The 12622-nt window shown below is 38.6% G+C and overlaps 1 protein-coding gene across 1 annotated transcript in view; it reads right to left on the bottom strand.

Annotated features, from left to right (window-relative positions):
* Window positions 1-12622, bottom strand: part of RUNX1T1 (RUNX1 partner transcriptional co-repressor 1) — a 120895-nt gene that overhangs the window by 29266 nt on the left and 79007 nt on the right. Inside the window, exons 5-7 of the mRNA XM_031050551.2 lie at window positions 10015-10196; window positions 1428-1678; window positions 48-133 (exon numbers count right to left, since the gene is read on the bottom strand). Of these exons, the coding sequence (XP_030906411.1) occupies window positions 48-133; window positions 1428-1678; window positions 10015-10196 (519 nt within the window). The remainder of the gene's footprint in view (window positions 1-47; window positions 134-1427; window positions 1679-10014; window positions 10197-12622) is intronic.

The following is a 12622-nucleotide window of genomic DNA, read 5'->3' as shown; positions in this document are numbered from 1 at the left end:
AGTGCTCCTTTCAGACAGTTATACATAAAAGTTCATTCAGCCCTTACATGGTCAAGGTGTTTCCACTCTTCCGCCCATTCTCTGTCTGTTAGCCTGTGATCAATCATTTCTTCTTGACGTGTGCCATGCAACCCTGCCAAAAAGGAGCAAATCATGTTTACAATGTTGGAAGTCCTTTAGGGGGGAATAAAAAAAGAAAAAAGAGCCTATCAGACAAACATATCACATATTACCCAGTCTAGCACCAGGAATGCCACCACAAAAATAAATGGATGCTTAAAAACTCTGCTCTAAGTTTTTTTTTAGCACTTATCCCAACACAAGACGCTACCGTTTTACTCAATTTAATGTGTTCAATTCAGCAGGTTCTGTAGGTTACAAGATGACCTTTCACGAATGGACATATGCCTTTCTGATTATATACTATTTTAATATATACATAGCATAAAATTCAATATATAAATTTTCACTTGTACTACTTGAAGAAGTCAGCAAGACAATTATTTGGTAACTCGGCATACTGAATATTGCTGTTCTTCAGAGTTGAAAAATATTAGTATAAACTCAGTGTTATTTCACTAAATGCAGTAATTACTACCATGTCAACAGAGCATCATTGAGGGTTCATCCCTTCACAGATGTTTAAACAACATGTGGTTAAAATGTAGCACATATATCAGAACAGCTGACAACATGATACAACCAAGCCAGTATTTATTATCAACACTCAAGAGGAACCGACACTTGTTCTTTGTTTAGCCTCCTATATACAGATGCTGAGTATTTGTAAATGTTCTTCTTATATTGAAGATTTGTTTAAATCAAGAAAAATAGTAAGTGCAGATGCTAAGCAAGCCAGGCAAATGCAAGAGCATCAGACATCCCATTAAACCAAAATGTGTTGCTGTGTATAGTTGGTGCTTCTGCCGTTTGCATCCTCTGCAGGCACTCACACGTTGCACTGCACTCTTGAGATGTCACACACAAAACACTCTCTAAAGGCTAGTAACCTTCCTCTAGTCTACGCTGAAATTAAGCTACATCAATGTTATTATTGTCACAAATCTGGCACTAGAAGAAAAGTAAAAGGCTCTACCTATCCTTGCCTGTCAGACACCTGAGTGTCCATGTCATCTATGCAGCTGTGAAAGTAGAGTTCCTCCTCCTTCTCTCTTGCTCTAGAGTGTAGCAAAGACACAATTCAATCTACTTTTACAAATATAAGTTTGAAATAAGGCCATTAGAAGCAGCTAGATGGACAAACAGCTATAAAAGCTACATCTGAATGGCAGGTATTATTTAACCAGAAAAAAAAAAGAAAAAAAGCTCTGTCCACAATACAAAATATGATTGCAAGGAAAAAAGAAACCTAAAAAAAAAAAACAAAACACAAAACCAACCCAACACAGAAAATCAACATGCCTTACCCATAGGTCTGTTTCTGTCCCTGAGGTCCCTGTGGTTGGGGTGTCTGTATGAGTCCCTGTAGTGGTGGGCAATGGCCATATCATCCAAACGATAATGCTGAGGTGGAGGTGGGGTGGGATGAGGCAGACCATTGGGCTGATAAGATAAGCCATTATTTGGACTGTACCGCTGGCCTGGGCTAATAGTGCAGGGCCGCTTGCTTGGATGCTCTGAGTGCAAAGGCTCTCTGTCAAAGCCATTTTCTTTGGTTCTGAAAAACATAGCAAAGGAATGTTAATTCACTTCATGAGCAGAGCTGCTCAGGAATATGTACCCCTACCTACATATGCAGCTTCAGCAACTAAAGCTTGTTCTTTCACTTTGCTCCATGTGTGTGTGTGTCGCAGAACATTTCATACTGCTGCCCATTCATAGTATATACAGGACACATTCACCTTTTCTAACTATCTGTGTAATGTGAGAAATACTAGCAGTGTGAGCCTTCCAGTGGAGTGGCTTGAAGAGCTGGGCTGGAAGGCGAGCAGCCTTCACTGAAATCACCAGCTGATGAGATGGATACACACATAATTGAAGAGCTGAAACAATCATCTGAAACATGAAGCTAGAGGCCAAGAAGTCTCTACTTTCAGTAGTCCTATAGCATATAGTAATTAGGGGTAATTTGCAGTTAAAGAAGGTAGGAGTTTTTTTTTCAACAGGGTAGCATACAGTCTTAAGGTAGTTTCAGGGTGCTGAAGCTCAGCTATACACAGTGCCAGGATCTGAAGGGGGTCTACAGGGATGCTGGGGAGGGACTATTCATTAGGGACTGTAGTAATAGGACAAGGGGTAACGGGTTGAAACTTAAACAGCAGAGGTTTAGACTCGATATAAGGAAGAAATTCTTTACTGTTAGGGTGGTGAGGTACTGGAATGGGTTGCCCAGGAAGGTAGTGAATGCTCCATCCCTGGCAGTGTTCAAGACCAGGTTGGATGAAGCCTTGGGTGATATGGTTTAGTGTGAGGTGTCCCTGCCCATGGCAGGGGGGTTGGAACTAGATCTTGAGGTCCTTTCCAATCCTAACTATTCTATGATTCTATGAGCTCCTGTAAAGATCTGTGTCATACCAAGACTTTGGGTGAGAATGACTCTAGATAATGAGAAACGCTTTCTTTAGAGATTTTTGTACCATCTGGGTTATTTCAGTCAAAGATGCTGTGACTGTCATTAATTTTGCAGGAAGATGTGGTTAGACTTGAGTCCTCAATAACATTCAAGATTTCCCACCCCATTATTCTCAGACAGGGGTTTAATGCTCAGGCAGCTTTGAAGAGTTATCAGGGAGAGGGGCAGTTTTTTACACCATTGGTACTTGTTAGTACAATTCAAAATCAGCTATTTCAAAAGTCTCTACTCTGCACCTCTGCCTGAGAACCTGGAACCCACACTGAACTAATTTTCCATTAAAATAAAAAATGATAGGTTAGAGTTACTTCAAAAGGTTCACAACTCTTTTTAGGAAGATTCATTTCACTAAAGCATGGGGGATTTTATCACTGGAATAAACTAAACCTACAAAATATTACTTTTAACAGAAATGTTATTAGATATAAATATTTCAAACTGTTGAGGTTGCATCCCTCCCTACAAAAACCTTTATTAAACAGCTAATATATGGTAGCCTATTTTGAAGAGAACTTTCTCCTCCATGGTTTACAGAAGACATAGTACATCTTCCTAGTAATAACACAATTTTTTGTCACTTTGACAGGAAGGTAAATTTGAGCCAATTTTCTTTTTTGCCTGCTGTTAAAACCAACTGCCCTTCAACAAAACCTCCCCCACAAACCAACCAGCCTTGAGGGACTGTTTGTGGAGAAACACTCAATGTATTAATTGTTGCCACTCAACAGGTTATCCTTGAATGTCAATGAAAAGAAGGATAAAACCAAGTCTCTACCAATGGCCACTGGGAAAAAGGATCAAAGTGAAATCTTGCAATTACCATCAGGAAATTAAAAGATGAGTTGCACTGTTTTCAGAACAAACAGAGAGTTTTCCGGGATCTCACCACAATCACCAGAGAAGCTACATATATATATATACACCTTAATTTGGCAAAGATGGAAGAATCTTTCACCAATAAAGCAGGACAGCTGTTCTAATTCTGGGCAGAGACATAAAAGACATACTTTGTTCAAGTATGTACCTTGTTCCAAAGCAAATGCAGAATGGCTGTGAAAACTCCTAATCAGGAAAACCTGACGACCGTCCTAGATTTTTAATGACACACAATGGAACTGCTTGCAATAACTCCCAATGGCTAGTGATGTTTTTGATAGCTCTCCAAGACAAGTTTTGCATTTAGTTGCTGGTGTTTTCTTTGCACATATCTACTCAAGCTCAATGTCCAGATCTTTCCATTGCAAAATATTATGCAAGCAAAGAATGGATTTTCCTTTATGTGCAAGCCAAGCTATTCAGTTGCCAAAGTTCTTCAGTATTACAATCAGAATGATCTCTAAAATGGGGATGGGGGATGGTGGTGGTCAGAAACTGCATGGAATTAAATAATTTTATTGACCTCTTTTCTTTTGATCACTGTGTAGGAAAAGCAACCCAGAAAAAATGTGGCCAGTAGGAATCCAGTTTTCCTTATCTGCTCTAAGGTTAAGATATTTAAATAATCTATTTTCATACAAATGCACATAGTTGCAACTTACTGTAGAGGTACTTCTATGGTTTTCTTAGGAGTGCTTTGTATTTAATTATCTCAACTAGAATGCAATGCATTAGCTTGGACAACACATCAGCATATCCATTTTCGTCTAGAACCCTGAGTTTAACTAACATAAAAATTAACATTACCATTGAAAACACATTTACTGGGATTAAATTCTTTTTTTGCTGTTATGCTGGGTAACAGCTATCAGGTAATTTCTGGGTGTTAAAACCTTAATTTTACAATTTGTTGTTATACTTTCTGCACAGACTAAATAAACAACATAGCAGAATACCAAAATGAAGACTGTATATTCATTAATTTTGTGTTTCTGGCTATATAAAAGATATTAAAAGGTATTAACTTCCAAAGTCTTATCAGAATAGGAATCATTGGTAAATTTACTATATCTGAATATACTGAATATAGTGATAAAAGACTGAAGAGTGACATAAGTCAGTTGCCTTGAACTCAACCTACTGTTCTGCTTCTCCCCCCACTCCCCGGGACAGCATCATTTCACCAGGTGCCTGAGGAAAGCACTCCTGTTTCACAGCAAGTGGGAGACTCATGTGAGTATTAGCTCCAAATCAAAAACCACCACAATTTTAATCTGATTTAATCTGATTTTCATCTGATCCATCTGATTTTGCAAAGCATCAATAAGCTGTAGAGATGAAATAACACTGAATGTGTAAGCAAGCCTGACACATTTTCTTGCTTTATTTTTTTCTTGCTCCTGTTGGTCACATTTTCCTTCATGTGCACATAAACGGATACTATCCTTTGGAAAATTGGCCTTATGATGAAGTTGGGGTCCCTCAGATATAAACATGCAAGGGGTTATTTTATTTAGAGCCATGATTCAGTCAGGTTAAAGATAGCAGAATAGAAACTGGTCATTAGTCTGTACCCATTTAACAGACCATATGTTTGTAAATTATCATTTCAGTTTTAAATTATTGCAATTTATGGATAATTTTCTAGGTAGGAAATCTGACCACGCAAAACTGCCTTGGCTGGGAAACTAAGTATTACACCAGTTTCAAACAACACTGAAGTCAGCTTGCAAGAAGGAGAGAAAGCTATTTGTGTGAGATGCTTTGATTTAGATTGTACTCCTACCAATAGAGTTTTGATGACAAAAGAAGTTATAAACTTATTTTGTTTATAATAGTGTGTTATAGAAAAGATTAATATTCCTTGCTATCAGTTCATATTAGGAAAATTATTTTAAAATTTCTCATAAGTACACATGGCTTAGAAGGAGCACAGCTGTAAGAGCTGTGAGCATCTTTCACCTTACTGAGATGTGGAGGAGCTTCTTCAAATAAGAAGAATCACCTAACAGAACTATCAAAGTCAGTTTCTGTGCCCAAGTACCTTCAACACAAATTCCTTATCAGGGGTGTCAAGGGTACAGCAAGCACAGCAGTACTTTCTCACAGAATAATCACGACCATTTTGTTTTCTTCTCACTCAAAATTAGAGCTACTCTAACAGATTTTTTTGCAGTCCTATATTCACTTTATAGGCAGCTGTCATAAATGTAGAGTCACTGTGGTATGACACACATACAGCCCTTTCCAGCAAGCTCAACGGATGACTAATTAGCAAAAAGTCTTTCTTGGTTAATGTATTTTAAATCATGTTATTTATAACCAAGCATTCATTCACCAAACAAAAACTCACATTGGTCCAAGTTCTTTTGCTTTACTACAGTAGAATGTAAACTCCAAAAGTTGTAAACAAAATATAGTGAACACTTTGCTCATGACATGTCATGAACAAATTACCAAAATGTGTTGTCTCCTCAGGTGTCAGTTTTTCTCTCTTGCAGTGACTGATGGTTCCCAGTGTTATTACAGAAACAGATTGATCTTTTTAATGAGCTAGTTTAATAGACTCCAAAATCTCACCGTGGCTGCTCATCCATGTCAGACCATATGCACCAAGAAAACATTCAGTAAAACACGAAGCTCTGCTGTCAGACTGCTCTATAAAACCTCACATACAGTAGACTTGGATATGCAGATAAATAACCAGAATTGGAAAATGCATATGCAAAAAAAGGTTGGAAATTATAAGCAGAACAGTATTCCTGCATGTGGATTTTCTTTGACAAAAAATTACAAGGTGGATGTGGTTATGTGCAACACACAAGTTCCACTTCCTTTGCCTAATTCTTTACTGCATTTTCACCTCTATTGGAATCAATGGTATGCAGTTACCCATGCCCAAAAGAAAAATGTAAATATGGAAGAATGTGTGTGTATACATTTCTACTAAATACTAAATGTATCGTACACATGTCTATATATGATATATCTATATCACATACACATTATATACAACGTATGTGTGTGTATACCATATCCCTTGAGAAGTGAAAAAGACACCACAATTTAATTTAGTGAGAGACATCTCAAAAAAAGAAATTATTCTGACTGCCTTGAGTTTCCCTGGAAAGATGTTGCCTTTTAGTAATTTTTCTTCATATTCTAGCAACAAAGTCACAGCAAACTCTCCTTGCAAAGCATGCTTCCTATCTTCCACTGTATTTTTATTTGCATAAATGAAAACTACTTATCTAACAAAAGGTATATATATTTCCAGATGTTTCCTTCTGTTCCTCTGTAAACAATTAAAATAATTAATAGTGTAATGAGTATAAAGGCAGACAAGTATTTGGTTTCAATACTCAGTCTAGGCATGCTTTGACTCTGAGGACAGTTTTCTGTGGTTGATTTACTTACATTATCCAAATTAAAAGGTATGTAAACTCCCATTCAGTAAATTTAAAAATCTTTCCGATGGGATCTTGTCTTTTTCCTAAATCTGTTGTACAAATGTTCCTGAGTACCAAAGACAACTCCACCAAACTTGATTCCGCCAAAACTAAAGTAGGGGTTTATGTTTTTCTGCATAGCTTTAATCATAGCAGAGAAGTAGGTATGAATAACCAGAGACAGAATTGTTTGGTACTGAAAAAAAACACCTTTATTTTTTAAGCTCAAGGCACAATTCCAATTGGTGAGCTGGACAGCAAAATGTGTCCGGATCCAAAAAAGAAAGTTGTTTTTTATTTGGTTTTCTATTTTTCATTTACATGCCTCTTCTCCAGAACTAAGGAGTCTGATTTCAAGCAGCAATCAAGAGAGGCTGCTGGCTGATAGCTCTGGCACCTTAGAAGGTGCTGGCCAGTGGGACACCCTGCATTTCAGCCCCATGTCTGGACCTTGGGAATTCAAACACAGGGTCTTACACACAACAATTGAAGTTAAACTTCAGTTGTGAAGCCAAAGCGGAGAGGAACTGAATTCTCCCTTCCTCAGCTGGATGGAGCCCCAGAGAGACTTCAGTTGTGAAGCCAAAGGCACTTCCTCATAAGCAAAGACTTCGAAGTTACAAGAGCACCTACATATTTAACTAAAAAACAAACTTAAACACCAAGGACAAAATCCATAAGCCAGAGTTAAATCTCTCTAGGTCCAGGGCTCAGTTTTAATTAAAAGATGAAGGTTGACTTTAAAATCCAATATTCTTCTGATCTGCCAGTCCCCTTATGGGCTACTCCTATGTCCCTTTTGCTATAAGACTAATAAGGGGTCTTTTCATTACTAAGTTCTTATACAACTCTATACGTGCACCACCTATCCTCCCCCATGCCACCAGCACTGAGGGCACCATAGGTGACACCATACCTACTACAAAATAACTGAAATTCAACACTGTCAAATCAGGTCTCAATGGGGAAGGGGTGCTATTCCAGAATGTTACAGAAGAAAAACAAAGGAAATATTTAATTGCTCAGTTTTCCTTTGTGGCCTTAAGGGAGAAGCAAGTAATACCACTTTATTAACACAAAAAAAGTGAAGCTGTCAGGAAGGCATATCCCTCTTCTCCTCTGTAATCTCTGTAACGTAAGACCTCACATTGTAAGGCTTATGTGATGCTTAATGTGTTCTGTCTACTTGTAGGAAAAGCACCAGACTACTGACACTGGACTGCAGCATGCTAAATATTTAAGTTATTCACAAGATGCACAAGATAATTTGAAGAGGCCTTTTTAATAGACATTTAGGTATACTATTCTGCATAGACTGAGGATCTGCAGCAGAACTGCATCAGGGAGCTAGATTTCGGCTTTGCAAATGTTATTTCTGCACACAGTAAGAGACTACATGGAAAAAGTCTAAAACTTAATCATCTTTCTTGGATACAGTTAGCAGGTTTGTGTTAACACCAATAGCTGATTCAGTTTGGCCTAGTTGTTAGGGGAAAATGGTGAAAAGAGCACACAGAGAAGAGTTTATCTGTCGGTATGGAAAGCAGAGTGTGGGAAGCTGGGATGTTAATTTTCTTGCTAGTCCCTAGTGATTATCCCAGAACACAATCTAAAGCAAACTAATTTCAAATACTTTCACATTTTCATCTATCTAATGGCTATGTTACTTTAATTTTTACTGTTCACTTCTATTTATGAGAACCTTCAAGTTCTACTGTGAGCGTTCAGACTTTTGTTTCTCTTTCATTTTGTGCTACTTGGCCTGTCCCTACATAAAAATGTCATCTGTGCAAAACTGCAAGCCTTCTTCACTTTGCATCTCCTCACCTTTTTCATTTAAAAGATAACTAGGATACTTGTCATGCCTTGGGCATGCAGGTAGCAGCATTTGGCAGAATAGCATTATAAAAATTTTCCACACTATAAAATCCATGGCAAACTAAACTAAGAAAAATACAGTATTTGGGCCTCCCAAAGGCAAAATGTTTATACTAGCCAAACGTCTAACTCTGTTATGGGAAGACAGTTAAAAATAAATAACCACCAGAGTCATTTGCTTCTAACACTAAACAAAGAACTTTATTCAAATAACAAAAACTGTTCCACATCCCTAGAGGTACTGTGCTTCAAACACACACACTTGCTTGCCCTGTTTCTGCATGGACTCTATCTCAGCTCGACAAAAAAACAGATTTCAGTGAACATTTCTCCAGTTTGGAAGAAATGCAATATTGAATACATGGACATGGGAACAAGGCACAGCAGAAGGAGTCAAAGCCCTGACTGCACTCTGGAGCTTGCCTCGTACTTCCCAATACAGAGTGCCTAGCCAGTCTCCCTATACTGTTTAGCCCATCAAAACCTCAAATACAGAAGACTTGTATGGAGTTGGAGTGATCTGCTGCTCAGGACTTTATGTTGCACAGAAATACTTTGCATAAAATAGTAGGGTGCTCGTTGGCCAGTACTGCTTCTGTGTGGATATCCCCACAGTGATTTTGCTGCCTGAATCAGTGTGCGCATATATTACATTTATATACCCAGAGATATATATGTACATGTAAATTTCTTCACTGAAAGGGTTTCTTCACTAACATGCTGTCCAGGTAAGTGGTTGTGTCACCATCTCGAGGTATTTAAAAGACATGTCGATGTGGCGCTAAGGGACATGGCCGTGCTGGGTTAACAGAATCAATGATCTTAAACTTTGTCTTTTCCAACCTAAACAATTCTGTGATTACATATATATGTATGTATGTATGCATGCATATAAATGCACATATACAACAGGACAAGGGATAATGGTTAAACTAAAAGAGGGCAGATTCAGGCTAGATATAATGAAGAACTTTTTACAACAAGGGTGATGAAACACTGGCACAAGTTGCCTAGAGAGGTGGTGGATGCCCCAAACCTGGAAACATTCTCAAGGCAGAACGGATTTGGCTCTGACAACCCAATCTAGTTGAAGATGTCCCTGCTTACTGCAGGGAAGTTGAACAGGATGACTTTTAATGAAAGGTCCCTTCCAACCCAATTGTGATTCTATCCACACATACACAAAGAGCGGGATGTGAAAGGCACGACGGTGCTCACCTGTCTGGAGTTCGCCTCTTCCCGTTTTCGTTCACATCGAGAAGCAGCTCTGAGGAGTCAACAGGTGAGGTGGTGCTGGCATCCAGAAGCAGCTGTTCATGCTGGGCGAGGTACTGGGCTGGGTTCTGCTTGGCTAGCCTTGCACAGTGCAGCAGCTCCCGCTGCAGCAGGGGCAGATTGGCCTGGAAGAGTGAGGCACACATTAAGAGCATAGCTTGCAGGCAGAGATGGAACAAAAAACCAGGAAATCAAAGAAAAGCCTGCTCTGAGATGAACCTGTTGCAACCATTCTCCAGTTAGATTTGTGGTTAGGCAGGCAGCCTCTTTATGGGCTCAGGTCATGGCTATGGTAAGTATGCATGGAAGGACAGGAGTTTACTGAAAATGGAAAATAAAACTAAATGCTATGAGAAAACCAGGTCTGAGTTCTACATCTTTAAAAAGGTAAGAAGTGCTGCCCTGGCAGATTTCATCCCCTTTCTTACAACACAAAACCTGAGTTCATATGAAGCAGCACTTTTCAACAAATAACAAACCTTCTTCAATATTTGTTTCCTATTCAGACTGCAGTTAGTACTTTGAAATCATTTGAAACCATAGGATCTGTGGCTCTGTAAGTTGCCTCAGTCCCTATCTTTCAAGGGCTTCGGGTGTACAGGACTGCCCTCAGTTTTCCCATTACACTTGCAGTTAACACATTAAGATGTAGTTTACAACAAAATCTCACATTCCAAGCTTCAGTTAATCACCCAGAGGCCTACGACCTTCCCCTTAGCAAGATGTAGCTTGCATTTTTAACCTTCCTCTCAGGGCCCCAGTGGGACTTGGATCATGAGCTGGAGTGTACCAGGACTCAGACACAGAGAACTGAAAACACTCATTGATTCCTGGGTGGCAAAATCTGCCGATCTACTAAGGTCATACTTAGTCATACTTAATGCTAGACTGGGACCAAGGTAGAACCATATGTCCTTCACCTCAGCCTGGACAGATGCACATCCTAGGAAACATATTCCTTTCTTGCCAGCACGCACACATATCAGTACTAAGATAGTCCAGTAATTTCTGACCTATTTACTTTGCCATAAGGGGATGTGCCCTGACCTCTCTTGTTCCATGCCTAGTGGACAATGACTTGTTGCCTGAGGGTCTTTAAGTATTGGATTAAATTTCATGACCTTTAGTAACTAGAGCTAAGACAAAGAACTCCAGTGGTCCCCTTCACTTTTGGAAGGAAAATATTTCTTAAGTCATAAAAGTTCTGAAACTGATGTGCAGGGAAACAAGCACAAAACCCCAGATGTTCTGGAAAGTTTTGAGCTCAGGATCTTGGTAAATTACTTTGCATTATACAAACGGCAAGTGCTCCAGCACCTGCTGCTGTACTATAGGAGCAGATCCACTATGCAATAAAAAAATTCAGAATAGGGCCAGTACATACGAACCTTTCAACAGAGAAAAAAAACCAGCAGCAACTGCTATCACTTATTCATGTTAGGATGGGAAGACAGATGGTTGTGGAACATGAAGTCTTTTCAAACCTCCACAGAACACAAATATTTTGTGAAAGTACCAAAGAAATACCTTCGTTTGGTTCTGTCACATTTTTGTCCATGGCTACTGCATAACAGAAAGAGAGAAGCTGTGTACTTTTGTGAGAATGGTTTTTCATTTGTTTTAATTTTGTTGTTTTTTAAAAGCTCACACAGAATCTAAGTCAAGACACCCAACTACTTGAACTGCCTCATGAAAGAAAAAGATTGGAGAAGTTTAATTATGTTTACAAAGAAGTTTCTGGGGAAATAATGTGATCAGAACTAAGATTTTAGTAGTGGTGTATAGCTGAAAGTTGTATCATCATATCTCAGCATGCCTGTGAGGTAGAACTGTGAAGTCCTCACTCTGCAGCTGAGTAACAAAGTCAAAAAACAGCACATTTTCATCACTGTTGGGGCCTGTAGGCAGACTTCTACATCTGTACATGTGAAAGATACAAACCAGTTTTCAACCAGAAGCCAGATATATTTATGTTAGAAAAGCACAGACTGCAAACAAACATGATATTACTGGCTTACAGACCTCTAAAATGTTGCACTTCAGTGTCTGGAATGTGTCCCTGCTCTTGTTTTGGATTGCTAGTGTCTTAGCCTCCTCCATTTATTTCATAATTATACATAGGAAGAGGAGAAAGTGTTTTTTACCCAGACCTGTTTTTCACTTTGAAATGACCTGTTCTAACAAGAAAAGAAAACATTATCTCTGCACCTGCAAAGGAAGCTGCAGCTCCAAAAGGCAGTTTTATCATTTCAGTGCTCACTCCAGGTAATTAGTTAATAATGTTCCATTGTTGGATGTTCCTACTTTCTTTGAAACTTCAGCAACAGAACTATTTCACTATTATAATTTAAATTAAAAAGGCTTCATTAGTACAATTAGGCTTTGATGCAAATTTTTATAATTGCAAGTTTAAATAAATTATTTACAGATGTACTTTAAAAAAAATTGTGACACATTTCTGCTCAGAGAACCTAATTCAACATCGTCAAATCATATATTGCTACTGATGCTTCCAACAAGTATGCACAGCACGTTTATTGAAGAGCAGAGC

The sequence above is a fragment of the Melopsittacus undulatus genome, chromosome 1, assembly GCF_012275295.1.
Source record: "Melopsittacus undulatus isolate bMelUnd1 chromosome 1, bMelUnd1.mat.Z, whole genome shotgun sequence".
NCBI lineage: Eukaryota > Metazoa > Chordata > Aves > Psittaciformes > Psittaculidae > Melopsittacus > Melopsittacus undulatus.
The sequence above is the reverse complement of the archived record's forward strand: the minus strand, read 5'-3'. Positions and strand labels throughout refer to the sequence as shown.